Source organism: Equus asinus, chromosome 21 (genome assembly GCF_041296235.1).
Source record: "Equus asinus isolate D_3611 breed Donkey chromosome 21, EquAss-T2T_v2, whole genome shotgun sequence".
Classification (NCBI taxonomy): Eukaryota; Metazoa; Chordata; class Mammalia; order Perissodactyla; family Equidae; genus Equus; species Equus asinus.
This window is the reverse complement of record NC_091810.1, coordinates 49,881,093-49,908,078: the sequence shown is the minus strand read 5'-3', so window position 1 is coordinate 49,908,078 and position 26,986 is coordinate 49,881,093. Positions and strand designations below refer to the sequence as shown.

At 40.4% G+C, this 26,986-nt stretch overlaps 1 protein-coding gene across 1 annotated transcript in view; it reads right to left on the bottom strand.

Moving 5' to 3' along the window:
* Positions 1 to 878: 878 nt before the first annotated feature.
* Positions 879 to 26,986, bottom strand: part of PRKAR2A (protein kinase cAMP-dependent type II regulatory subunit alpha) — a 120,532-nt gene continuing 94,424 nt past the window's right edge. Inside the window, exons 7-11 of the mRNA XM_070492906.1 lie at positions 23,952 to 24,053; positions 23,700 to 23,774; positions 7,940 to 8,005; positions 5,253 to 5,394; positions 879 to 4,765 (exon numbers count right to left, since the gene is read on the bottom strand). Coding sequence (XP_070349007.1) covers positions 4,632 to 4,765; positions 5,253 to 5,394; positions 7,940 to 8,005; positions 23,700 to 23,774; positions 23,952 to 24,053 — 519 coding nt within the window. The 3' untranslated portion in view covers positions 879 to 4,631. The remainder of the gene's footprint in view (positions 4,766 to 5,252; positions 5,395 to 7,939; positions 8,006 to 23,699; positions 23,775 to 23,951; positions 24,054 to 26,986) is intronic.

Sequence of the window (26,986 nt, the reverse complement as noted above, 5' to 3'; positions counted from 1 at the left end):
GAAACTGTAGGTTCAGTGGGCCATCACAGAGTCATTGTTAGTTCTGGTGATAGCCATGTTACAGAGAAGGAAATGATATAAGTAATATTGTCAGACAGGAGTTGTTTTCTGCTGGGCTTCAATGGTGAGCATATTCTCTCCGGCAAGGCATATATTGCATGCCCTTGCACACCATCCCCAACAACTCAAATACCATGTTGTGATGGTTAATTTCATGTATCACCTTGACTGGGCTGTGGGGTACCCAGATATTTGGTCAAAAATTGTTCTGGGAGTTTCTGTAAGGGTGATTTTGGATGAGATTAACATTTAAATCAGCAGACTTGAGTAAAGCAGGTTGCCCTCCCTAATGTGGGTGGGCCTCATCCAATCAGTTGAAGGCCCAAATAGAACAAAAAGACTGACTATTCTCCAAGTAAGACAGAATTTTCCCGCCTGACTGCCTTATAACTGGGACATCAGTTCTTCCTAGGCCTCGAGCCTGCCAGCCTTCGGATGGGCACCACGCTATCAGCTCTCCTGGTTCTTGGGCCATCAGTGTTGGACTGGAATGAAACATTAGCTCTCTTGAGTCTATAGCTTGCCAGCTCACCCTGCATATCTTGGGACTTAGCCCCCTCCATAATCATGTGAGCCAATTCCTAATAATAAATCTCTTTATATACACAGACACAGACACAGACACACACACACACACACACCCTATTGCTTCTGTTTCTATGGAGAACCCTAACACACATGCCCAGGCCTCCTCTCTAATTTTCAAGATCTCACACCCCAATCCCAACAATGTATCTGCCAGATGAGTGCTATAATGGCTTGGAGCGCTAAAATGAGAGACGAACACACAACACAAGGCTGCACTGGAAAGTCAGACATGATTTGTCAGCCTTTATTAACCAAGAGCAAAGCCAAGCCCTAGAGTTTCCTTTTAAAAAACCAATCTTGTTTATGGCAAACAATGATTTAGTTATATATTCAATATTACAGAACAAGAATTGATCACTTTCCAATCACTTATTCTTCTGAGATTAAAATACAAGTGTAAACGGGTTAAAATAAGATTCTCCCCAATGATTTAAAAATAATTCCAATTGAAAGACACTTCAAACACTATATGTAGAATTCAGGACCAAAAAAAGACCTTAAAACATTTTACCTTTGAGGTAGCACAATAATGCTGAATTAGATTTATTTTATTACAATGAGCTTAAGAAAACAATGAGGAATCTACCTTTTAAGGTGGGCTAAATGGTTTTCTGCAAATCCCCCAGGAGGCTAGTGACAATTTTCTTTTTTTTTCTTTTTTTTTTCTGTACAAAGATAGCCCTGCAGTGTGTAAAAGGAAACCCATGGGAAGGCTGCTTCCCATAAAATAGACATTAGAATCATTGAGGAACGTCAGCAGTCAAGACAGGATAACAAGAGGTAATTGTAGTGAAAAACCAAAACAACTTGTATCTTGGCAAGATTGGTTTACAAGTGCATGTCAAGAACAAAAATTCCAATGTCAGCCAACTGAAAACAAAAGATAAAAGATGACATTCATGGGTCTTTTTCCTTTTTCTCTGTGCAAAAATGCTCTTTCAATTTTTCTAAATGAGAGAGGATTGTTTGTACACTGTGACAGGACATGGAAATGCTGCATGCCCAGGGTGCTGCTGGGTGCCAGTGGCACCTCTGACTACTCTACCATTGTGAGTAGAGAATCTGGGCAAGAGGATGAACATGACCTCCACTGGCTGGAGGGCCATTTCTTGCCACTTTGCTGATGAATTAACCATTAAGCTCCACTTTGATTTCTGAGAATCTATAGCAATTATACATAACACAATTATATATAAGAACTGTCAACTAAGAGGACAGAGCAGAACCCTTTCTTCAGAGAATATAACCAAAAGATAGTGGGTGTGATAAACTGGGGGCAGAAGGAAGGATAATACTGCAGGTTGGACCTCAAGGCTCTCAGGAACATTCTCTACCATCAAAATCAATAGCAAAGCCAGAAAAGAGGGTGTGAAGCTCTACCCATAGAAGAGAACAATATAAACAATTAACAAAGGGATCTCTTCCCAACACATACTCCTCCCCATGAGGCTCAACCATCAGTGTAGGGCTTGCCCAGCATAATGGGGGCACCAGAGCCCTGAGTGGGACCTGGTCTGCCACCTTTGATCCCCCATGCAGTAAAGAGAATTGAAACACAGTCAGACTCCTGGCACCTTGGTAATGGCTGTGTCCTATTTCATTTACACTGGTCCTTTTAAAGTCTCCCTTCCTCAAGCCAGGCCCCCAAGGGGCTCTGCATGCAGTGAGGGTCTGGACTGATGATCCATATACCAATCTGTACTTAGAGTAGGAGGACTTAAACCTGAGGAATTCTACTCTGTAAAACAGCAACCATCAGTGAGTCGGGGTGTCAGAGAGGCCTCTGTGAAGGGGAAGACTGAGTTGTGATATACAACAGAACAGGATGAGAAGGTTCATCCCTAGTAGCCTGCAGGAGTGACTCTGGCATGGAGTTCATAGACAGTCCTAACTAATGCTGGCACAGGAGGTGTAAGGGGGGCATCTTCTCAGTGTTTAAACAGAGTCCTCACATAGTCTGAGGCTAGACCTCTTTGTCACTCCTGAAGCCCAATATACCTCTTACCTCTGCAAGAAAAAGGTGTGGTTTTTGTCTGCTAAAGTCCAAGATCTGCTTTCTTAATTTATTTGATAATAAAACAACACCATAAAAAGAAGAACCTTGGAAAATTTTGGGAAAAACCACATGGGCTTTCCCAGTGCTAGCTGCCTGATTTGGAGTATTAGTTACAAGCTTTCACAATTTTGAGAGCTGCAAAGCAGGCTACCTAGGGTAGTCTGAAAAGAGTCTTTCTGTTTTCACTTTACAGAGCACAAGAAAAAGGGAGAAGTGACCAAGGCTGTGGTGGGTCAACACTCTGGAAATCTCTTGACCACACTGTCCATGCAAAAGCAGAGAGCCTGGTTTATGTGGACAATGTAAGGTGGCCATGTGGGTTCCATCATTATCCACAATAGGAATGACTCAAGCCCCAGCATATAATCTCTGAGGGATTTATTGAGTTATACAAATTAAAAAAAAAAATCATGTTGGAAAGGGCCTCTTGATTTAATATAAACTTGGCCAGGACATTCAAATTTATCTTTATGCAAATTTCACACTGCTCTTGGAATCTCTTATAGCATCTAATTCTAACTCATTCTAAAGAAAAAAAATTTCATTCTGAAGTATATCTAGTTAATTTGGATAACTCAGAATTCTACCTGATATAATTAAAAGCTAAAAAAAGTTTTAAAATATAAGCTAAATTAGTTTTCTCTGGGATTAACCTCTGGAACCCCAAACATCCCAACATCTTAATTAAAAAGGTCTTCACAGTAACTCTATCAAACTGTAAATTATGCCAATTTTTGAAAACTAACAAAAAGAGCTGATCTTTAGAATGAATGCCTGAGTGAGCTGACAAACTGACATACATGAATATGTCCAAAAGGAATTTACTAATTAGAGAAATAATTTTTTTTTAATTTCAAAAAAATAGCTTCTTCTTTAACAAGTTTAAAAATTGATAGTTAAATAGCAAAGCTATGCAACAACGCTGGAGTAGGAGGAAAGGGCTCTCTCTGTAGTACAACCCCTTGCTCGCACACTGCCATTAGCCAGTAGGGGCAACTGGAAACAAGAGATGGCAGGAGTTGCCCAGGAAAGTATTTGGGTCAGATAAAGTGATGGCACCTCCAGACCCTGGCTCCTTATAATTAGACAGCAATTCATTCATGCAAATTGCACAGAGATTAAATAAAACAAAACAGAATCTACTAAAACAAAACAAAACAAACCCCGCCACAACCCAGAAAACCTTCCCTGGCTCTTTGCTACCTGAAGAATGTGCGAGCCCAAATTTTCTGCTCTAACGTGGGTCCCAATGACCAATCAGTGTGCTTTGGGGTGCTGACCTGCTGGGCCCTGGGCAGGGCCTCTCCCTAAGCATTACTGTGAGTTTGAAGACAGCTGTAATGTGTGCAGCTGTCAGCAGACAGTACAATGTCACAGGACCACAGACCTTTACCACCATCTGCCACTGTTTGCCACTGTAAAACCAAAGTTTACAATTGTGAACAAATGTGGACTTTCTCAAAGGACACATGAGGAGACTGAAGGCTACATTTCCTTCCTTGAGAAAGGCTGGGGGAGGGTGTCTACAGTTATACACCAGGTTTGTGCATACCTGTGGTAACATCCAAAAGCAAGAGCAGCAGCAAGACAGGAAAGGAAGATGTTTACACTTTGGACTTTGTATCAGGCACTTAAATTGTTGGAGAGACATGCCATTTTGAACCAAAGATGTGAAAATTGGGTTGGAGAAATCATTACAAATGGTCTAATAATGGGGCTTTCAGAAGCAAAGTGGAGGTGTAGGTTGAACCTCTACCCATCCCTTAGTGCTGACTTTCAAGTTTTCAAAATGCCCACGGCCATAGCAATGGCAGTGGCAGTGGCAACAGCAGGAACAGTTCTGTCATGTCTGTTTTACTTGTGTGTGTTCTGTGGCTGACCGGAAGGTTTTGGTGTCACACTGAGAAGGCTCTGGGGTGTGGCACACCTACTGCCCAGGATCGATCAGATCCAGACTGGAGCCAAACATCTTCACCAGCTGTTCCTCATAGTGTGAGATGTTTCTCTTCATGATGTCCATGCAAGGTCCCAGAAGCCTCTCAAATGCTTGTACATCCATAACTGCATTGTTAAAAAGAGGTGAGGGAGAGAATGAATTCTCTACATCAACAATTCAAAGTCATTTCCCTTGTGCAAAACTTTTCTTAAATATACCCATTCATGTTATAAGAGATTGGGACACTGGGCACTTGGAAAGGGGAGGGATGTTTCTATGTGAATACAGCAGGACTGTGTCCTCTAAGTTTGTGACTTTGCCGAGTCCAGCAGCACCTGTACTCTCTGTCCCCACTCAGCCCTGGACACTTGCCTCCATTACTGCTCTTTTCACACAGCCAGGGGGCCTAGAAGCCTGACTTGCTCACAGGCTATTGTGAGTGCTCAGGAAAGGTTTGCTGAAAGAATACCTTCTCCTATTTCTGGTTGGTCACACAAACTGTCCAAGCCTAGATGTGAGTGAGAGCTAGTGGAATAAGTCAAGACTTGCTGATGGGAAAAAAAATACTACATGTTAGAAAATAACTATCAATGCACAAAGAATTTTTCTTACCTAAGCATTTGACATCGCCCACTGCATAAGCTGAAGCAGCTCTGGGTTTGTTGGTGACCAGTGCAAGCTCTCCAAAGTACTGACCCTTATGGCAGCGGGCAATCTCGACCTCCTGGTTCCCACCATCCTTGTTTGCTTTAGTCTAGAACAGGTAGAGAACATATCCTGGGCTGATTCAAGAATCACAGCTGGGCATGTCCAGTTACACACACTTGCATCCCCTTCTCAGTACACTTAACACAATTACTGAGACATTCACTTTGTAGAGACTCTGACTGTACCACATAAACTATATGGGCTAATCTCAGTGGTCTGCTTTAATCAGAAGAATTGACTTTTACCTGGAGCTTCATCTGAGTCCTAACACCTTTCAGATAATGGCTAAATATCAAGAGGTAAAGGTACAGACCATTTTTTGGGGAAGATTTATATATATATAATATAATATATTAATATATTTTATATATCATATCACATTATTATATCATATTAGCATAATACATATACTCTTAAATATTATGTATTTGTATACTATACACACACACACACACACACACACACACACGAATGTTTTCCTTTTGGTAGATGCTGACTTCTGAGGCACAGGAGGAAAAGACAAGGTCTTTTGTTAATTCTGTCCTTCTTTCTTTCTTTCTTTCTTTTTGTGAGGAAGATTGGCCCTGAGCGAACATCTGTTGCCAATCTTTCTCTTTTTGCTTGAGGAAGATTGTCGCTGAGCTAAGAATTGTGGCAATCTTCCTCTATTTTATATGGGATGCCACCATAACGTGGCTTGACAAGCAGTGCTAGGGTTCCACTGCGAACCCCAGGCTGCCGAAGTGGAGCACACGAACTTTACCACTATACCACCGGGCCAGCCCTTGCTAATTCTTTCTAAGTAATGTCAACACTTCTCTAAGGCAATGAGTCACAATCCTGGGCTTTTTAAAAAATTCTTCCTCTCCCAAAAGCCCCAGTACACAGTTGTATATCCTAGGTTGCAGGTCATTCTAGTTCCTCTATGTTGGATGCCACTACAGCATGGCTTGATGAGCGATGTGTAGATCCGTGCCTAGGATCCAAACCTAGGAACCCCGGGCCACTGAAGCAGAGTGCGAGAACTTAACCACTCGGCCACAGGCCAGCCCACAAGGGCTCCTTCTTTTTGATTTGAGACTGTGCCTTTCTCAGACAATACTTTACAGTGACAAATTTTCTTTCTAGGTACTGTCTGCATCTTAAGTTAGTTGTCCCACACACACATTTTTTTTAATAAGAATTAAGTAACTAAATATTTTAAAAATAATATTCAACCTTGAAATTTGGTGGTTTAACTCTGTATTAAGAAATCAAGCAGGCTGTAATTTGTGCTTATCGAATTACTGAAAATAATGTACTAGATTGTATTTACTATCTAGAGTTTCCTATTTTTTTAAGTGAATCCATTTGCTAAGCTACACAATAATTTAAGTAAAAAAATTATTTAGAATTTATTAGTAAGAATTAATCTCTAAGCACCACTTTATGTTATGGGTACATAGATAACTTTTTGAAGGTTAATTTAGAAAAATAAACAAAAGTGCCACACTAGCTTACATGGTTTGACCTTGCCTCCTTCCAAACTTCTGCCCTGACCTGTTTGCTCTGAAGTCTGTTGATCTGCCCACTCCCAGCTAATGCTCTCTTTCCAATTTCTGTAGCATTCTCTGGGACTGCAGACATGTTCGTGCCCGTGTAGTCCCTTCTCTAGAGTAGCACTTACATGACAATTCACACGAACACCAGCCCCCTGGGGGTTTTGTTACAATGCAGTTTCTGATTCGGTAGGTCTTGGGCAGAGCCCAAGACTCTGCATTTCTGACAAGCTCCCCCAAACCCCTGTACCACAATGCTGCTGGTCCTATACACACAACACTATGCTGTGATCAGTAGGTGTCAATGAACATTTGAGAAGTGTACAAACATATTATTAGTAGACCAAAAATTGTAAGTAAAAGAACACGGAAGTTTCAAACTATTGTTTCATGTGAAAAAATATAGTTTCAATGAGGAATCAAGCCATCCTACAGGCAGTAATCATCATATTTTTCTCTCCTTCTCAATACTTTTACTAAAGATATTCTGTAAACAGTTTCATACTTGGTTGATTTAGTATTATATATAACTTGCTATTTTATCAAATTCTGTATTCTTAAAAACATTGAAACAGGGAAATCTAGTGTTGATGGATTTATGGTTAAGAATCACTCATCTCAATTATAGGTCACCAGTTTTCTACGTATCCCTATCCATCAAATGGCCATAATAATAATTGTCCTAGAGACCTCCCCTCCCAGTGCTCTAAAAAGGAAGCTATTTTCATATTCAACACCCACATGTATTTTTTTTATTACATAATTCCTCCATTTTCTGTTAGGGTGTTTACCTTTTTCTTACTGATTTGTAGGCCAATATTTCTGCTATCATTAATTACATAATAGAGGCAAAGGCAATAGGAACAAGAAGAAATATACTAAATCCCTATCAATGGATGGGTTTAAACATGGATCTTTGCCAGTCACATGGCAATGATGATTTTGGTACACTAACACACTTCACATTATTTAAAGCAAACTGGTACTTTCTGTGCATACACCTAGCATCTGGATCTTCTTTAGCGTAACACGCACCATCACACAAAAACTCACCTTGCTTTTAATCAAGATGCTCACTTCGCCGGACTCTATAATATAAAAGCTATCAGCCTTTTCACCCTGAAAAGGGAGAGGAGGTCAGGTCAGAGCCACGCAGATATATTGATAGAGGGACACAGAAACAGGTCATTTTCTCATTGCCTGAACCCAAATTTATATTTATTTTCCAACTCTACAAATCAATCAACGGCTAACAAATTCAGAACAAAACAAGAGGATCTTGATCACCAGGGATGTTGGTCCAACTATGACTGACACACATCTCTCACTTCCTAACATGGAATACTCACATTACTCTCCATGAATATGCCCAGGCTGCCAACTGCATAGAGGACCGCTATTCCTACTGCTCATGTTGGTCTGCTATTGAAACCTACGACAGGGGACCAGTAGCCAAGACTACTACAGATAGTTATCAAGGTGACTCTTGGCTACCCCTAGGTCATGGGGCTCAAGGATAATCTGATGCATAAAATGAAGACCACCAGAGGATAGTGTGGATCTGGAGAAAGCCCTGCCTTGGTGAGGGAGGTGCCTTGATGTGGACTGATGTCACCCTTATGAGCTTCAGGCTTTTCATTGGTTTGTTGTGATTCTAAACCACCTGGCTGAACCAGTCATTCAAGTAATTCAATGAATAAGTGTTTACTATGTGCCAGGTACTGTTCTAGGCATGTAAGATATATCAGTGGACAAAAAAAAAATCCCTACCCTTGTGGAACTTATAGTTTGGTAGGGTAAATAAACTGTAAACTATCAGTGTAATGAAGCAGTAAATTATACTGTTGGAAGGCAGTTAGTGCTATAGGAAAAAAGTAGAGCAAGGAACGTGGTGTGGAAATTAATAAATAGAAACCTCATTAAAATGGAGTTGGGAGGCCAAAAGGGGAGTTCTCATGCCCTACTTTGATAGCAGAGCCCAAAAGGAAGAAGATGACTTCTTCCTGACCAGCAAAAAGCTCAGCCAATGAGAGACTGTCACAACTCAGCCAATGAAAAGCCACTACACTTCGAACTCCCAGTATCCTCCAATGGACTCTTGGTTTAAATAGCCCTTCCAACTTCCTCTTCTACTTTTCTAAAGTAGAAAAGTACTGCTCTCCTTACTGCTGGGGACTTGCATGTGGCTCGCCATGGTTACAGACCCTGAATTGCAATTCTTTGATGATCCTGAACATAGTCGTGCACCCCATAATGATGTTTTGGTCAATGATGGACTGCAGAAACAACACTGGTCCGACAAGATTAGTACCACATAGCCTAGGTGTGTAGTAGCTATACCATCTGGGTTTGTGTAAGTACTGTAGTAGGGGAAGAAATTTTCCTTTACCCTTCTATGTTCTTCTGGCTGATCTAAGCATTAAATTGATATGAGACAGATTAACAGGAGAAAAAAGTTTAATAACATGCATACACAGGAAAAACCAAGAAAAACTGAGTAACTCGCCAAAATGGCTCAAGTCTTCACCTTAAATATGATCTTCAGCTAAAGACAAAAGATGTTGGGGTGGGACGAGTAAGGGACTTGAAAGAGAAGGCAGGTAGTTCACAGGTAGGTGAAAGGAGCAAACATTTGGAAAACAAGCATTTGTTTGGCCACATAGAAACAGAAGAACACAGAGGAGAGCCCAACAAACAGGCTTTTCTAGGTTCCTCCCTACCTACCACATAGTTCATGTTATGCTAAGGTGATAGATCCCTTGCCGAGACAGGTTTTTCATCTGAATTCTTTCAGGCAGTTAAGGGGGAGGTAACAAGAAAAACTTTCTGAGTCTTTTGCTTCTTAAAAATAATCAGCCTAAAATAATCCTCATGTTAAAGAGACACATTTTTGGGTGGCAAATGTTGTTCCCCTTCAGTACACTTGATGATGTTTGCACGACAATGAAATTGCCTAACAATGCATTTCTCAGAACATAGCCCCATTGTCAAGCGACACATGACTATAATCTATTTTTAAAAAACTTTTTTAATTGAGGTTATGATAGTTTACAACATTGTGAAATTTCAGTTGTAGATTATTAATTGTCAGTCATCTTATAGGTACACTCCTTCACCCTTTGTGCTGAACCCCTACACCCCTTCCCCTTGGTAACCACTAATCTGTTCTCTTCGTCCATGTGTTTGTTTATCCTACACATATGAGTGGAATCATACAGAGTTTGTCTTCCTCTGTCTGGCTTATTTTGCTTAACATAATACCCTCAAGGTCCATCCATGTTGTGAATGGGACGATTTTGTCATTTTTTTATGGCTTTAATACATAGTAGTATTCCATTGTATATATATACCATACATATTATACATAGTACATACTATACATACATACATATACACACATACATACTAAACAAAGTAGTAATCTATTGTGTATATACATCTTCTTCATCAAGTCATCAATTGCTGGTCACTTAGATTGCTTCCACGTCTTGGCTACTGTGAATAATGCTGCAATGAACATAGGGGTGCATAAGTCTCTTTGAATTGCTGATTTCAAGTTCTTTGGATAGATACCCAGTAGTGGGATGGCTGGCTCATACGGTATTTCTATTTTCAATTTTTTGAGAAATCACCATACTGTTTTCCATAGTGGCTACACCACTTTGCATTCCTACCAGCAGTGTATGAGGGTTCCTTTTTCTCCACAACCTCCACAAAATTTGCTATTTTTTGTTTTGGTTATTATAGCCATTCTAATGGGGGTAAGGTGATATCTTAGTGTAGTGTTGATTTGCATTTCCCTGATGATCAGTGATGAGCATCTTTTCATGTGGCTACTGGCCATCCGTATATCTTCTTTGGAAAAATGTCTGTTCACATCCCCTGCCCATTTTCTGATCAAGAGGATTTTTTACTGTCGAGTTGTGTGAGTTCTTTATATATTTTAGAGAGTAACCCTTTGTCAGATATATGATTTGCAACTATTTTTTCCCAGGTGGTGGATTGTCTTTTCTTTTTTTGTTTGTTTTTGAGGAAGATTAGCCCTGAGCTACCTGCTGCCAATCCTCCTCTTTTTGCTGAGGAAGACTGGCCCTGAGCTAACATCCGTGCGCACCTTCCTCTACTTTATATGTGGGATGCCTATCACAGCATGGCGTGCCAAGCGGTGCCACGTCTGCACCCAGGATCCGAACCGGTGAATCCCGGGCCACCGAAGTGGAACGTGCACACTTAGCTGCTGCGCCACTGGGCTGGCCCCTGGTGGGTTGTCTTTTTGTTTCAATCCTGTTTTCCCTTGCCTTGTAGAAGCTCTTTAGTCTGATGAAGTCCCATTTGTTTATTCTTTCTATTGTTTCCCTTGTCCAGTGTCTGAAAAGATCCTTTTAAGACCGATGTCAAAGAGTGTACTGCCTATATTTTCTTCCAGAAGTCTTATGGTTTCAGGTCTTACCTTTAAGTTTTTGATCCATTTTGAGTTTATTTTTGTGAATAGCATAAGAAAATGGTCTAGTTTCATTCTTTTACACGTGGCTGTCCAGTTTTCCCAACACCATTTGTTGAAGAGACTTTCCTTTCTCCATTCTATGTTCTTAGCTCCTTTGTCAAAGATTAGTTGTCCGGAGATGTGTGGGTTTTTTGTTTCTTTTTAAAGATTGGCACCTGAGCTAACAACTGTTGCCAATCTTTTTGTTTGTTTCTGCTTTTTTTCCTCCCCAATTCCCCCAGCACATAGTTGTGTATTTTTTTTTTTCAGTTGTGGGTCCTCCTAGTTGTGACATGTGGGACGCTGCCTCGACATGGCCTGACAAGTGGTGCCATGTCCACGCACAGGATCCAAACCCTGGGCCATGGAACCTGAGCGTGCGAAGGTAACTACTCGGCCATGGGGCTGGCCCCTGTAGATGTGTGGTTTTATTTCTGGGTTTTCAATTCTGTTCCATTAATCTGTGTGCCTCTTTCTTTTCGTACCAGTACCATGCAGTTTTGATTATGATATCTTTGTAGTATATTTTGAAGTCAGGGATTGTGATGCCTCCAGCTTTGTTTTTTTCTAGGGATTGCTTTAGCAATTCAGGGTCTTTTGTTGCCCCATATGAATTTTAGGATTCTTTGTTCTATTTCTGTAAAGAATGTCATTGGGATTCTGATTGGGATTACATTGAACCTGTAGATTGCTTTAGGTAGTATGGACATTTTAACTATGTTTATTTTTCCAATCCATGTGCATGGAATGTCTTTCCATCTCTTTACGTCAGCATCAATTTCTTTCAGGAAAGTCTTGTAGTTCTCATTGTATAGGTCTTTCACTTCCTTGGTTAAATTTATTCCAAGGTATTTTATTCTTTTTGTTGCGATTTGTAATCTATTTTTGCTGGAGAAATAACTGGCCAACAGTGAGATCTGGAGTGCTAGAGGAGGAGATGGCTACAGTATACAATAGAGCTTCACTGAGAAGGTGAGATTTGAGAAAAGTCTGAAAGGAGGTGAGAGTTAAGCAAGCAGAGAAGGGAGAAGACGCTTTCAGGCACACTTCAGTCTCTGACTCCTGACTCTTGACTTCTGGAGCAATGACCATCTACATTGGATAATTCAGTACTAATCATGTGCTCTAATTCCATGTAGATCTTAAGTCTTCAGTGAGAATCTATACTTCTGAGCATTCCTAAGACTTCATGTCGTTCACCACCACAAAGAGCTCGAAGTGGGCACCATACACAGCTGATGTTCCTGAGTTAATCCAGTGCCAGGTCACCAGATAATAACCACTTACTCCAAGTGAGTGAAAGCCACAGATTTATTAAAGGGGTGTCTGTGGGTTTCTGGGCTGCCATGTTGGGTAGGTACCCTACACCCAGCAAAGCCAAATCACCATGAAGTTTTAGCATTACACAAATAGCTGCATGATAGGAATTGACAAAGGATGGGGAGCCGTGAAGGAAACTAAGGAGGAGCCAGAAGCAGGGTCATCAAGAGGGAGAGTTGTTTCTAAGATCAAGAAGGGAGTTTCATAAAGGAAGATGTGACTACCAGTGTTCAGTGCTGCTGGGAGGTCAAGGGTAATAAAGACTCAAATGTGTGGAAAAATCCTGGTGACCAAGAGGAGGGTGGTGAGTGGTAAAGAAGAGAGCAAAAGAGACAGGTGGTGAAGGATGGTGCCTGAGTCCTATTTGTTTAGATAGACGTGTAACCACCATAATTTGAAGTGCTCATATTTCAAGGATACAGCTTGATGAATTTTTACATATGTATACCTGTGTGTAACCCCTCCTAGATCAAAATAGAAAATACTTCCAGCCTCCAAAAGTGTCTCTCTGGATTCTTTCTCAGTCAAAACCACTACCACCCCATCCATTTGTTAAGTATATCTGACTTCTATCCTCATAGAATAGTTTTCCTTCACTTCTGTTAAGAAAAGTTAAGGCTGTTCCTTAACTTCATATAAATGAAATCATACTCGCTTTTGTGTCTGGCTTCCTCTAGTTCACAATGTTAGACCACACTTTGAAAATGCCTGGCTGTGAGAGGAATTAGAGAGGCTAGTAACTGGAGCAGAAACAAAGTGAAGGGAGGAACGTGAGTGTGTTGTGAGGACATGAGAGACTCGGGTAGGGCATGTCTACAGGATGAGAAGAATGAACAGGGAAGCTCAAATAGAACAGAATCTGCTAACGTTGCTGTGTGCTCTCTCCCAGTAGGCACTCCGGTGAGCACTCTACATGCATTCACTTGCCAAAGAAGTCTCATAAAGTAGGTACTATTACTACTCTGTTTTACAGATGAGTTTCCTCAGAAGCTCACAGGATAAATAACTTTGCCTTAGGAGGAAGGGGGAATAGCTGGTGGATTCAAGGTTGAGAGAAGATGGGAAGGAATGTTATCTAGACCACACGAGGAACAATGAGGCCTGCCTGGGTAAAAGTTCTCTTCTTCTGGACCAGAGGGAGGACTGTCTTTAATGCTTTTAATTTTAATGATTTGCTAATACCTCACCAGAAAGGATTAGAGTAGTTCACAAATAATGCAAGAAGATAAAATTTAACATAAAACCATGAATGATATCATCCATTGAAAATACTGTATTTGTGTGGCATCTGAGGGGATATACTCTGCTGCATTTCCAGCCTCATGAAGCAGCTGGTTAGGCTGGGACAGAGATGCACCAGAACACACATTTCCTGTTTCCCTTGGGGTCCAGTGATAGATACTGCATGTAAGCTGGTTGTTCAGGCTTTGTAGGATGCCTGTCAGTTTGCAGGGTAGACAGAGCAGAATAAGACGATTACTCAGTAGGAAAAAGCAGGAGCTTACTTGAAGAGTGTCTGACTTTCCAAGTTTTTAAGTCTACTCAGAGGGTCTGAGCACACATCTCACAGAAAGAACATTCCATTCTGCAAACAGGAGTAAAGAAATCAGACTGTACTGCATTTTACATTTTTGTGAACCTATTATCAAGTGTTTCAATAAATAGCTTCTGAATGTCTAATATGTGGCAGGCAATGATTAGGTTATCATCCATACGTTGAAATTCACTGGGCTTTATTAAATAAATGTCCCTTTTTCACAAATGATGGTATAAGTAAGATCCACATTCCACCATTAGAATGACTGAAACCCTAATTCAGAACATGGCACCTTTTTTTTTAAGATTGGCACCTGAAGTAACATCTGTGCCAATCCTTTTTTTTTCTCCAAAGCCCCCCAGTGCATAGTTGTATATTCTAGTTGTAGGTACTTCTAGTTGTGCTATGTGGGATGCCACCTCAGCATGGCTTGATGAGTGGTGCTAGGTCTGTACCCAGGATCCAAACCGGTGAAACCCTGGGCCGCCGAAGCGGAGAGCATGAACTTAACCACTCAGGCATGGGGCCAGCCCCGCATAGCACCTTTTTGATTTAAGGAAATGGTACTTTAATACTGAATATATGAAAACATACTTTTTATGAAATACAAACCAACTTCTGTCCACATCATTCTGAGAATAAGCAAAATATTACATCTATTGGGATAATTGGCAAACTATGAAAACTATTACAAAATACACAAATAAAAACATTAAAAAATCAACACAAACAAGAAAATTTGTGTTGATGAACTTGAAAGGATGTGATAAAAGAAATTCTAAGGGGACAGCTGGCCAGGGGCTCCCCTGACAGCATAAGTGTGGTCTGGAGAACATCCAGAGACTGGTGGAGATGCACTCTAGGATCCCACCATCCCCTGCAATAGGCAGTGTCTTCCGTCCTTTCTGCTGTGTCTAGGCCCCAGCTGGACATTTGTGTTAAGCAAGGTATCCACCCTCAGGCACACCCCACATGTAAAGAGCAACCAGGCTGCAGGAAGAAGTTAAGTGGCATCTTGGTGCAAAAGAGTCACAGCAGTCAAAGCACAACTGTTCAAGGGGACTTAACGTAGAAACCTCTAAATGCTGAAGATCATCATTGATCTTCTGATGTAGAAAAATTTCTATTTTTTTAAATCTTTTTTTTTTTTTGAGGAAGATTAGTTCTGAGCTAACATCTGCTGCCAATCCACCTCTTTTTGCTGAGGAAGACTGGCCCTGAGCTAACATCCATGCCCATCTTCCTCCACTTTACATGCAGGATGCCTACCACAGCATGGCTTGCCAAGTGGTGCCATGTCTGCACCCGGGATCTGAACCAGTGAATCCTGGGCCACGAAAGCAGAACACGCAAACTTAACTGCTGTGCCACCAGGCTAGCCCTGAAAAATTTCGTTTAATTAATTAATTAATTATTTTAAAGATTGGCACCTGAGCTAACATCTGTTGGCAATCTTTTTTTTTTTTAAGATTGGCACCTGAGCTAACACCTTGCCAATCTCTCTTTTTTTTTTTTTTGCTTTTTCTCCCCAAATTCCCCTTAGTAGATAGTTGTATACTTTTAGTTGGGGGTCCTTCTAGTTGTGGCATGTGGGACGCCACCTCAACATGGCCTGATGAGCAGTGCCATGTCCGCGCCCAGGATCCGAACCAGCAAAACCCCTGGACCGACGAAGCAGAGTGTGAGAACTTAACCACTTGGCCACGAGGCCAGCCCCAAATTTCTAGTTTTAAAGATTTTATTTTTCCTTTTTCTCCCCAAAGCCCTCTGGTACATACTTGTACATTTTTAGTTGTGGGTCCTTCTAAAGTTGTGGCATGTAGGGTGCCGCCTCAGCACGGCTTGATGAACAGTGCCATGTCCACGCCCAGGATCCGAACTGGCAAAACCCTGGGCCAGTGAAGTTGAGAGTGCAAACTTAACCACTCGGCCACAGGGCCAGCCCCCTAAAAACTTCTAGTTTTAAAATGTTTATATTAGAAAAGAAGAAAGGCTGAAAAGTGAAGAGCTAAGCATCCAACTCAAGAGAATAGGAAAAAATCCAAAAAGAAAGTAGAAGGAAGGAAATAAGATAGAGACAAAAAAGTAATGAAATAGAAAACAAACATTCAATAGGATTAATAAAAGGCAAAAGTTGGTTCTTCAAAAAGACTGAAACAATTGACAAACCCCTGGCAAGACTGAGCAAGAAAAAAAGAGAAGGCACAAAACAACAATATCAAGAATGAAAAAGGTGGGGCCGGCCCCGTGGCTGAGTGGTTAAGTTCGCGAGCTCTGCTTTGGTGGCCCAGGGTTTCGCTGGTTCGGATCCTGGGGGAGGACATGGCACCGTTTATCAAGCCATGCTGAGGTGGCATCCCACATGCCACACCTAGAAGGACCCACAACTAAAAATACACAACTATGTACTGGGGGGCTTTGGGGAGAAAAAGGAAAAAATAAAATAAGATCTTTAAAAAAAAAAAGAAAAAGAATGAAAATGGGAACATCATTCTAGATCCTATAGATATTTAAAAGACATTAACAGGAACATTATGACCAACTATTTATGCCAATAACACTGAATCTTAGATGAAATGGATAAATCTCTGGAAAAATTGATCTTACCAAAACACACCAAAGATGAAATAGAAAAGCTAAATAGTTTAACAATGAAAATAATTTAATTTGTAGTCAAAAATCTTCCCACAAAGAAAACACTGGTAAGTTCCATAAAGTAGCCAAGGAATTCTAGTCTTACACAAACTCTTCAGATATCAAATCAATGTAATCACTGAAGTCTTGTTTGTAATAGCTAAAAACTAGAAAGACCCCCAAATGTCCATCAGCAGTGGAAAGGCAAACCATTTATATTCATATATACTGGAATACTATATAACTTTTTATGGAAAACCAACAAACTACACAGCAATGTGGATGAAAGTTGAGCAAAAGAAGCAAGATGCAAATAAAATAATACATACTTTCTAATCCCAATTACAGAAATTTAAAAAAAAGCAAGACTTGGCCATATTGTTTAGGAAGTATACATAAGTGGTAAAAACTATTATAAAAAGCAAATACATGACTACCGTAAAAGTCAGGGCAGGGAGGTAGGAGGATCTGTGACTGGGAAAGAACTCATGAGGGTAAGGTGGCTTTTGAGGTAGGATATTTTCTCTGAAAATATCAAGGAAAGAAGTTTGTGGATTATAGAAAAAATTCAACTTTACAGGATAAGGTTAAATTTCTCTCCAAAGGAGTTCAGCTACGTTATTGGCCTATTAACAGTGAATAGAAGTTCCTGCTATATATCACTTGGAATTGTCAGATTCTTATTTTTTGCCAAGCTAACAGGTATGAAAATGGTTCCTCATTGTGGTTTTAAATTTACATTTCCTTGATTACTCAATGAAGGTGAAGTCAATTCATTTTTCACTGATGCCAGAACTATGCTTTGAAAATACAATTCTCATCGTGTCATTCTTCTCAAAAACCTTTGAAAGTGCTTCCACTAAGTACTTTTCCACTAAGTAGTCTTAATGCAAGGGCATTATCAAGCCTTGGAATAGTCTAGAGCAGTGATTCTCAAACTTTAGCAAACATCACAATCACCTGGAGCTCTTGTTGATACCAAAACCAGACAAAGACCATCACAAGGAGAGAAAACTACAGACTAATATCCCTCATGAATAGACACAAAAATCCTTAACAAAATTTTAGCAAATTAAATCCAGTAATAAATAAAAAGGATAATGTATCATGAGCAAGTGGGGTTCATCCCAGGATGCAGGCTTGGTTTAATATTCAAAATTCAATCAATGTAACTCACTATTATTTGTTAACTAAAAAAGAAAACTCCTATGAACACCTCAATAAATACAGCAAAAGCATTTAACAAAATTCAACACCTTCTCAAGATTAAAAACTCAGAAAACTAGGAGCAGAAGGGACCTTCTCCAACCTGATTAAGGGCATTTATAAAAAAACTATAGCTAACGTTATACTTAATGGTGAACAACTGAACGCTTTCCTCCCAAGATCGTGAATAAGACAAAGATCTCTGCTCTCACCACTTCTATTCAATATTGTACTGGATGTCCTAGCCAGTGCAATAAGGCAAAGAAAATAAACTAAAAAAATAAAAGGGATACCGATTAGAAAATAAGTAAAATTATCCTTCTTCATAGACAAAATAATCACCTATGTAGAAAATCCCAATGAAACTACAAAACAACTACTAGAACTAGTGAGTTTGGCAAGGTTCTAGAATATCACAGGATCAATATACAAAATTCAAGTATATTTCTATACACTAGCAATAAATAACTGGAAATTGCAAAAAGAAAAACCATTTACAATAGTGTAAAAAATATGAACTATCCAGGGATAAATTTAACAAAGATGTGCAAGACCTGAACACTACATTTGAAAACTACAAAATATTACAGAGAAAAATTAAAGATGACCTAGATAAATGGAGGTATACCATGCTCATGAACCAACTCACTGTAGTCTAAGTGCCTGACAATAAGCTTTTGATTGCTGAGGAATCCATTTTAAAGACTCTTGGGGGCAAGGCCTGGGGCCTAGTGGTTAAGTTTGGTGTGCTCCATTTCGACGGCCCAGGTTCAGATCCCAGACGCAGACCTACACCACTCATCAGGGGCCATGCTTGTGACAGTGATCCACATACAAAACAGAGGAAGACTGGCATGGATGTGAGCTCAGGACAAATCTTCCTCAAGCAAAAAGAGGAAGATTGGCAATAGATTTTAGCTCAGGGCAAATCTTCCTCAGCAAAACAACAAAAACAAAAACCAAAAAAAGGACACTTGAATAAACATATTGCCAGATACATAATTAGATAAAGAGTCAGGCCACCCCCACCCATGAAGCTCCTCTTTTATTTCTTATTTATTTATTTGTTTTGTGAGGAAGATTGGCCCTGCGCTAACATCTGTTGCCAATCCTCGTCTTTTTGCTTGAGGAAGATTGTCGCTGAGCTAACATCTATGCCAATATTCCTCTATTTTATGTGGATGCCACCAGAGTGTGGCTTGACAAGCAGTGCTAGGTTCGCACCCAGGATCCAAACCTACAAACCCCAGGCCACCAGCCCAAAGTTCCCCTTTTAAAAAGCCTTGGGGATCCTAGAAAACTGACCACTTGAGTGGCCCTACCTTTTCCCTCCTGCACCCTAATTCCTGCTCTTATGTTTTCAATTTGCCAATAAAGAGTGAAACCACAAAACCTTAGGCACCTCAGCCTTGACCTCAATAAAGGCAGAACCCTAGGTCTGCGCTCTCTACGTGCAACCTCTCTGTGTCCCTGAGGTACCATGTACCCTCCAGGACCTGTGAGTAATAAACCTTGTTTTTCCAAAGTTCCCTGATGATTGTTGCTGAGGTGTGTCTTGCAATCCTAATAAGAACAACAAGGGCTGATCCAGCCACAACACTGGCTCCGACAGGGGAAATGTCTATGGGGGCTTGCCACAAGTAGTACGGGCCCAGGGGAGTGCTCCAGGCATTCCTAGCTGACAGTATCACTATCGATAGGCTGAGACTAACGCAAAACACTATTGTTAAGATGTCTACTTCTCCCCAAATTGATCTATAGATTTAGCATAATACCAAGAAAAAATCTCAGCAGGCTTTTTTGGTAGAAATAAGTTGGTTCTAAAATTTATACAGAAATGCAAAAAGCATAGAATAGCCAAAATAATTATGAAAAAGAACAAAAAACTTGGAGGGTTTAAACTGTCTGATTTTAAGGATTACTATATAAAGCTCTTATAATCAAGACAGTGCAATATTGGCAGAGAGATAGATACACAGATCAATGGAACAAAAAAGAGACCAGGAAAAGATCCAAATACTTATGGCCAACTGATTTTCAATAAAAGTGTCAAAGCAATGGTATAGGATAACCTCTTAAACAAATGGTGCTGGAACAACTGGACATCCATATGCAAAACCCTACACTTATACCATATATCCAAAAATTAACTCAAAATGGATCATAAATCTAAATGTAACAGCTAAAACTATGAAACATCTAGAACTACACTGCTCGATACAGTAGCAACTAGTCACATGTGGCTATTGGGCACTTGAAGTCTGGCTTGTATAGATTGAGATGTGCTGTAAGTACAAAATACACAACAGACTTTGAAAACTGAGTACTAAAACCAAAAAAGTAAAATATCTCTTACTAAACTTTTATATCATTTAGATGTTAAAATGGTAATATTTTAGATATATTAGGTTAAATAAATTTGTTATTAAAATTAAGTTCACCTGTTTTATTATTTTTTTATTTGCTTACTAAAAAATTTTAAATTACATATGTGGCTTACATGATCTTTCTATTAAACAGTGCTGGCCTAGAAGTAAACACAGAAGAACATCTTACAGACATCACAAAGATTTTTTAAATAGGGCACAAAAAGAATATTGCAAGAGAAAAAAATGACAAACTGGACTTGCCAAAATTAAAACCTTAGGTTTTTTAAAAGCTACCGTTAAGAAAACGAAGAGACAAGCCACAGCCACAGATTGGGAGAAATATTTGCAAATCACTTGTCTGATAAAGGATTTGTACTTAGAATACATAAAGAACTCTAACAACTCAATAATAACAAGCCAAATGACCTAATTTTAAACAGGGCAAAAGATTTGCACAGATACTTCACCAAAGAAAACATATGGATGGCAAGCAATCAGAAGAAAAGACGCTTAACATCATTAAACATTAGGTAAATGCAAACTAAAATCAAAATGAGATACCACTTCATACCCACTAGAATGGCTAAAATTAAAGATTGTGAATATTAAGTGTTGACGAGGAAGCATGCAACTAGAACTCTCATGCATTGCTAGGGGGACACAAAATGGCATAGCCATTTTTTTTTTTTTTGAGGAAGATTAGCCCTGAGCTAACTGCCGCCAATCCTCTTCTTTTTTGTTGAGGAAGTCTGGCCCTGAGCTAACATCTGTGCCCATCTTCCTCTACTTTATATGTGGGACGCTTACCATAGCACGGCTTGCCACGTGGTGCCATGTGCGCACCCGGGATACGAACCGGTGAACCCCAGGCCGCCAAAGCAGAACGTGCGCACTTAACCACTGCGCCACCAGGCCAGGCCCGGTACAGTCATTTTTAAAAACAGTTTGGCAGTGTGTTAAACACACATTTACTATATGGCTCAGCAATTCCATAAAAACACACATTCACACAAAGACTTGTATGTGAATGTTCACCACAGTTTTATTCATAGTTGCCAAAAACTGGAAAGACCACAAATGTCCCCCAATTAGTGAATGGAAAGACAAATTACTGTACATCCACACAATGAAATACTACTTAGCAATAAAAAGGAATGACCTGCTGACACATATAACAACATGGATAAATATCAAAAGCATTATGCTAACAGAAAGAAGCTAGACACAAAAGACTACACATTATATGATTTCATTATATGAAATTCTAGAAAAGGGATTTCTATAGTGATAGAAAGTAGATCAGTGATTTCCAGGAGTAAGGAGATGGGGGAGGGGATTGACTGAAAATACAAAAAGGAAACTTCTTGGGGTGATGGAAATGCCATATACTATGCTTGTAGGGGTAGTTATAAAATTCTTGAATTATATACTTAAACTTGGTAACTTTATTGTATGTAAAATATACCATAACAAAGCTGAGCAAAACAAACAAACAAAGAAAATAACATAAAGCACAGTTTCTGATTCAGTAGGTCTGGGGTAGCATCCAAGAACTTGCATTTCTAACAACTCTTAACAATTTCTAACATTCCCAGGTGATGTTGATACTCCAGGTCCTGGGACCCTGCTTAGAGAACCCTTGGTCTACAGACACTGCCAAAAGGGGTCTATAATAAGCTGGGAATCATCTTAATTCATTTCCATTCTGTATAACAACTAGCACTCCTATCTTTAAGAGCACAGACACTCCAGAAAACACTGTGGCTTCTCATACCTCTTGACATACCTACTGAAGGCCTGGGGCTTTCTGAATGAAGTAGAGGTCCTTTGGGGATAAATTAAAGCACCTCAGATTTAGAAGCAAATGTGGACAGTCAACATGTCCCATTCCTGCACCTCAGCCCTCCATTCTTACCATACCAGGTTATCTGCTGTGGAACACAGCTCACACCCACAGGCCCTTGCTCATATTGGTCTTTTGCCCTGAAAGACTTTTCCCTGACCTCATCTGCTGAAAATACACTTGTTCTTTAAGCTCAGCTCAAATGGTATTTCCTCCATGAAACCATATGGAATATTTCCTTTTCCATATTTTCACTGTCATTCATATGCTCCTTCATTATAGCACTTATATCTGGTCCTACATGTCTATCTTAACAAATGTTTACAGAATCAAATCAATTTCTTTTTTTTAAGAGATTTTATTTTTTTTCTTTTTCTCCCCAAAGTCCCCCTGTACATAGTTGTATATTTTTAGTTGTGGGTCCTTCTAGTTGTGGCATGTGGAATGCTGCCTCAGCATGGCTTGATGAGCGGTGCCATGTCCATGCCCAGGATCTGAACCGGTGAAACCCTGGGCTGCCAAAGCGGAGGGCGCAAACAACCACTCGGCTACGGGGCCGGCCCCTCAAATCAATTTCTAATTAAAAGAATTATTAACCATAGGAGTACCTAGAAAACAAAGGCATTTAGTGATGCGACTTAGAGTAGACAGAGTTTTTTTCTTAGTCCTTTTTCTCTGGGAGCTTCTCTCTCTCCTTCCATGATAAGCCTGATTAGTTCCCGTGGTGCTGGTTGTGCCAACTCCACCCACAGGCACCAGGGGTGGGCTCAGGACTCAGGCTTGACCCATCTGAGTCTTTCCTCCTCCTAGCCCCAGCTCTAGATTCAAGGATGGGCACATCACCCAACCGAGACCAACCAGATTATCTTCCCAGTGCTCTTGCCAGAAGCCCAGGCAGAGAAGTTTAAAAAACACAAACATGGTATACAAGAAAAATTATTACAAAGTACACATCACAATGATCCAGTCCACTGCGTGTGGTGATACTTGCAGTACCCAAAAGTAACATGAGAAAATGGCACAAAGGAAACACTAAGACATCTTACAAATCTGATCAGTCACTGAAGACTGAGGTTTCTGATTTGTGTTGGATTAGCTAAGAGGCCACATTTGTGTCAGAGAAGGTAAAGGGCACAACCTTTTGACCTTCTCCAGGTTTTAACTGCAACGGGTGCAGCTTATTCAGAGTAAAAAGAAAATGACATCTAAAAGAACAAAGACCAGAAACCTAGGAAAGGTGAATGGAGACAAGAGATCTGCACATGTGAATGAGATAAACATCAATGGGCTTCAGAGGACTCTGCAGGAAGAATGCTCCTAGTACCGTGCAACATAAGTTTTCAAAAGTGAAAGGACAAATGAAACACTAGTCCTTCAGGAGGTGACTTCTAGGAACAGAGCTGCACAAGGCCTCCACCCACCTGAGTGATTATGCGCTCTCCATCCTTATAGCTCTTTTCTCCTATTACATCCACAATCTTCATTCGTTCTGACACCTGAAACAATGGATATGCTCACAAATTATAAGGAAGAGACCTCAATTCAGTCACAAATAATATCGATACAACATAAAAATGAGTTAGAATAGTATGATCTGAAAAGCTAACAATAGAAGAGTTTTAACAGCTTTTCCTAAATCCCCATAAATCAACTCTTATTCATATAGACTTTACCTCTAGTGATTTAAGAAGGGGCACAGATTCAATAAATGATTCAAACATCTTCCTCTTTTTTGCATTGTTTTTCACAATGATTCTTCTAAAAGTCACACGGTCCTACAAGAAAGAATATAAAAATTCTGGTAAATGCCTGTGTAAGAGAACATCTATGGTTTAACTAACTGGGCCACAGCAAATACTGGAGGACTATGGAAGGGACTGGGTCAACTGAGTGCCTAATGATATTTCAATCTGAGTCATCAGTAGAAGAAAAAGACCTGTAGCCTGAGCCAGACAGATGTCCCACATGTTGCCACTTGCTATCTGTACTCAAGGGGTGCCACCTGTGGGTCATAAAGAGAATACCAAATTTAAAAACTCCCAATCAAACATTTGTGAGCTCACAGTCACACTGTTCAACGTGAAAAGATGCACCAGCCAGCCCTTATGGTCTAGTGGTTAAGATCTGGTGCTCTCATCGCCTCGGCCCAGGTGTGTTTCCCGGTCAGGGAACCACAAAACCCATCTCACAGTTGTCAGATTGTGGTGACTGCTTGTTGTTGTGATATCGAAAGGTATGCCATCAGTATTTCAAATACCAGCAGGGCCACTCATGGTGGAAAGGTTTTAGTGGAGCTTTCATGCTAAGACGGACTAGAAAGAAGGACCTGGCCACCCACTTTTGAAAAAATTGGCCAAGAAAACCCTGTGAATAGCAGCAGAACATTGTCTAACATAGTGCCAGAAGATAAGAGGATGGCAGGGGGTTCTGCTCTGCTGTAACAGGATCATTAGGAGTCAGAGTCAACCTGACAGCACTAACAAACAAACAGAATGGGTAAACAGTTATTTGTACCTAAGAAAACTGTACATTTCTTCCACCTGAGGCTGTCAGGAATTGAAAGATTTTTTTTTTTTTGGAAAGTACAGTAATGATATCCTAAAGAATGGGAGAATCAAAAACAGCAAGGGGGTAAGGGTATGTTTAGCTGTATGTTTGCTATTTTACTATTTTTTTTTTAAGGAAGATTAGCCCTGAGCTAACATCTGCTGCCAATCCTCCTCTTTTTGCTGAGGAAGACTGGCCCTGAGCTAACATTCGTGCCCATCTTCCTCTACTTTATATGTGGGATGCCCGCCACAGCATAGCTTGCCAAGCGCTGCCATGTCCACACCCGTGATCCGAACTGGCGAACCCTGGGCTGTTGAAGCGGAATGTGCGAACTTAACCACCGCGCCACCAGGCCCGCCCCTGCTATTTTACTATTTTTGATGATGGAGTAGGAGTAAGGTGGAGAAAACACATAGAGGACAACTCAGTTGAGATGTCTAAATGGGTTTCACGGGCTTCCATTAGGTACAGAATCTCCAGGCCCTCTGCCATGCCATGTTTCATCTGCCTTACCAGAGAAGTCACCTACTGCAGCCTACACTCCTAGTGTGAGCGATGGCAGAATCCTACCCTCCCTCCCTAAACTGCTGTACAAATATCTGCTCTCTGGGATTTAGCCAGATTCTGCTCCATTTTCTTTTCCATATCTGTATGAAAAGAGCCATTCAATCTCTGATTGCTCTAATGGGCTGCATCACTTGCCACTACTTTTTTGAAGTCCGAGGTTAGGGATGTATCATTTTAAATGTTACTGTTATACTTTGGAATATTACTCCATTATCTTTAGAATTCAGTTGTTTTCTGGGCCAATTTGGGCCAAGAGTGCTGTGTTGTGGAAAGAGGACAATTAAGAACGAGAAAATGGGAATTGTGAAGTTCCCTTTCTTATGTTTGAGTAGGCATTGTCAAAAAAATAATATTTTTTAAATCCATCTGTAATATTATAAAGATTACAGTTTGAATAGCAAACTGTCTTTCTAGCTGAAGAGAAAACAACTGATATCTCTTAAAGTGACTTATTTGTGTTCCAACCCTTTCTATGTATGCTTTCACACTTCCCAGGACACTCATGCTGTGCAAGACCAGTTCCTGTGACAGTGGAGGGTATAAATAAGAAGCAAACACCAATGCAGCTTTCAGGGACCTTCCAATGGAGCAGTGAAGAGGAAACTCAAATGGTGAAATGGTAGCTCCCTCAGGCAGCAAGTGTTCAGAGCCAAGCAAATAGACCGAAAGTTCAAAAGAGAGAGGAATGCTACTCTTTCCTGTGACTGCAGCAGTTCCCTAAGAAAGCTTCTACTGACTTTCATTTAGGTAAGAGAGAGTGGGAGCAGAGACTAAATGTAGTGGTCATGATGGCAACTGCCCAGTAAGAGAAGGAATATAGAATCATTTTGAAATCCTGGTTGAAAAACACTACCAGGTTCTCCCTGCTTTGGCCTCAGAAGGCATTTCCAAGGCCTTGGAAGGCGCAAGTAAGAACTCAGGCTATAGAGGACCCCCTGGGAGTCACTTTTATGGAGGTGGTACTGAAGGTCTGGGCAGGTTCAGACTGTAAAGTAAGTGAACAAAGCAGGAGAAAAGCAGAGGCCAAAAGGACATCTTGATAGGTCACTTAAGACACCAAGGAGATGGATGTCACTTAAGACAGCATGGAGAGGAAGAAAAGACTGCAAAAGATAAGGCTAGGAAGAAGAAAGGCAGAGCAGGGATCTCGAGAGGGAATCTCAGGAAGAGAAGGGTGGTGAGCAGCATCACAAAAACGGGGAGCAGGTGCCACCATTCTGTAGCACCTACCTTGTGCCAGGTACCGAGGAAGCTGCTTTTCGTATGCCCATCTATTAAATTCTCATATTCCTAACCACAAGGAAGGTGGTTTTACAGTTCAATGTTTTTTTGTGTGTTTTTGGTTTTTTAATTTCTATTGAGACTTTCTCTTTGACTTAAGAGATTATTTAGGAATGTGTTATTTAATTTGCGAATGTTTGGAGATTTTCCGGGTATTGTTCTGTTACTGATTTTCTAGTTTCATTCTGTTGTGGTTAGAGAAGACACTGTCTGACTTCAAATCTTTTAAATTTGTTAAGTTTTACTTTTTATCCCAGGATATGGTCTACCTTGGTGAATATCCTGTGGGTTTGAAAAGGATGTGTATTCT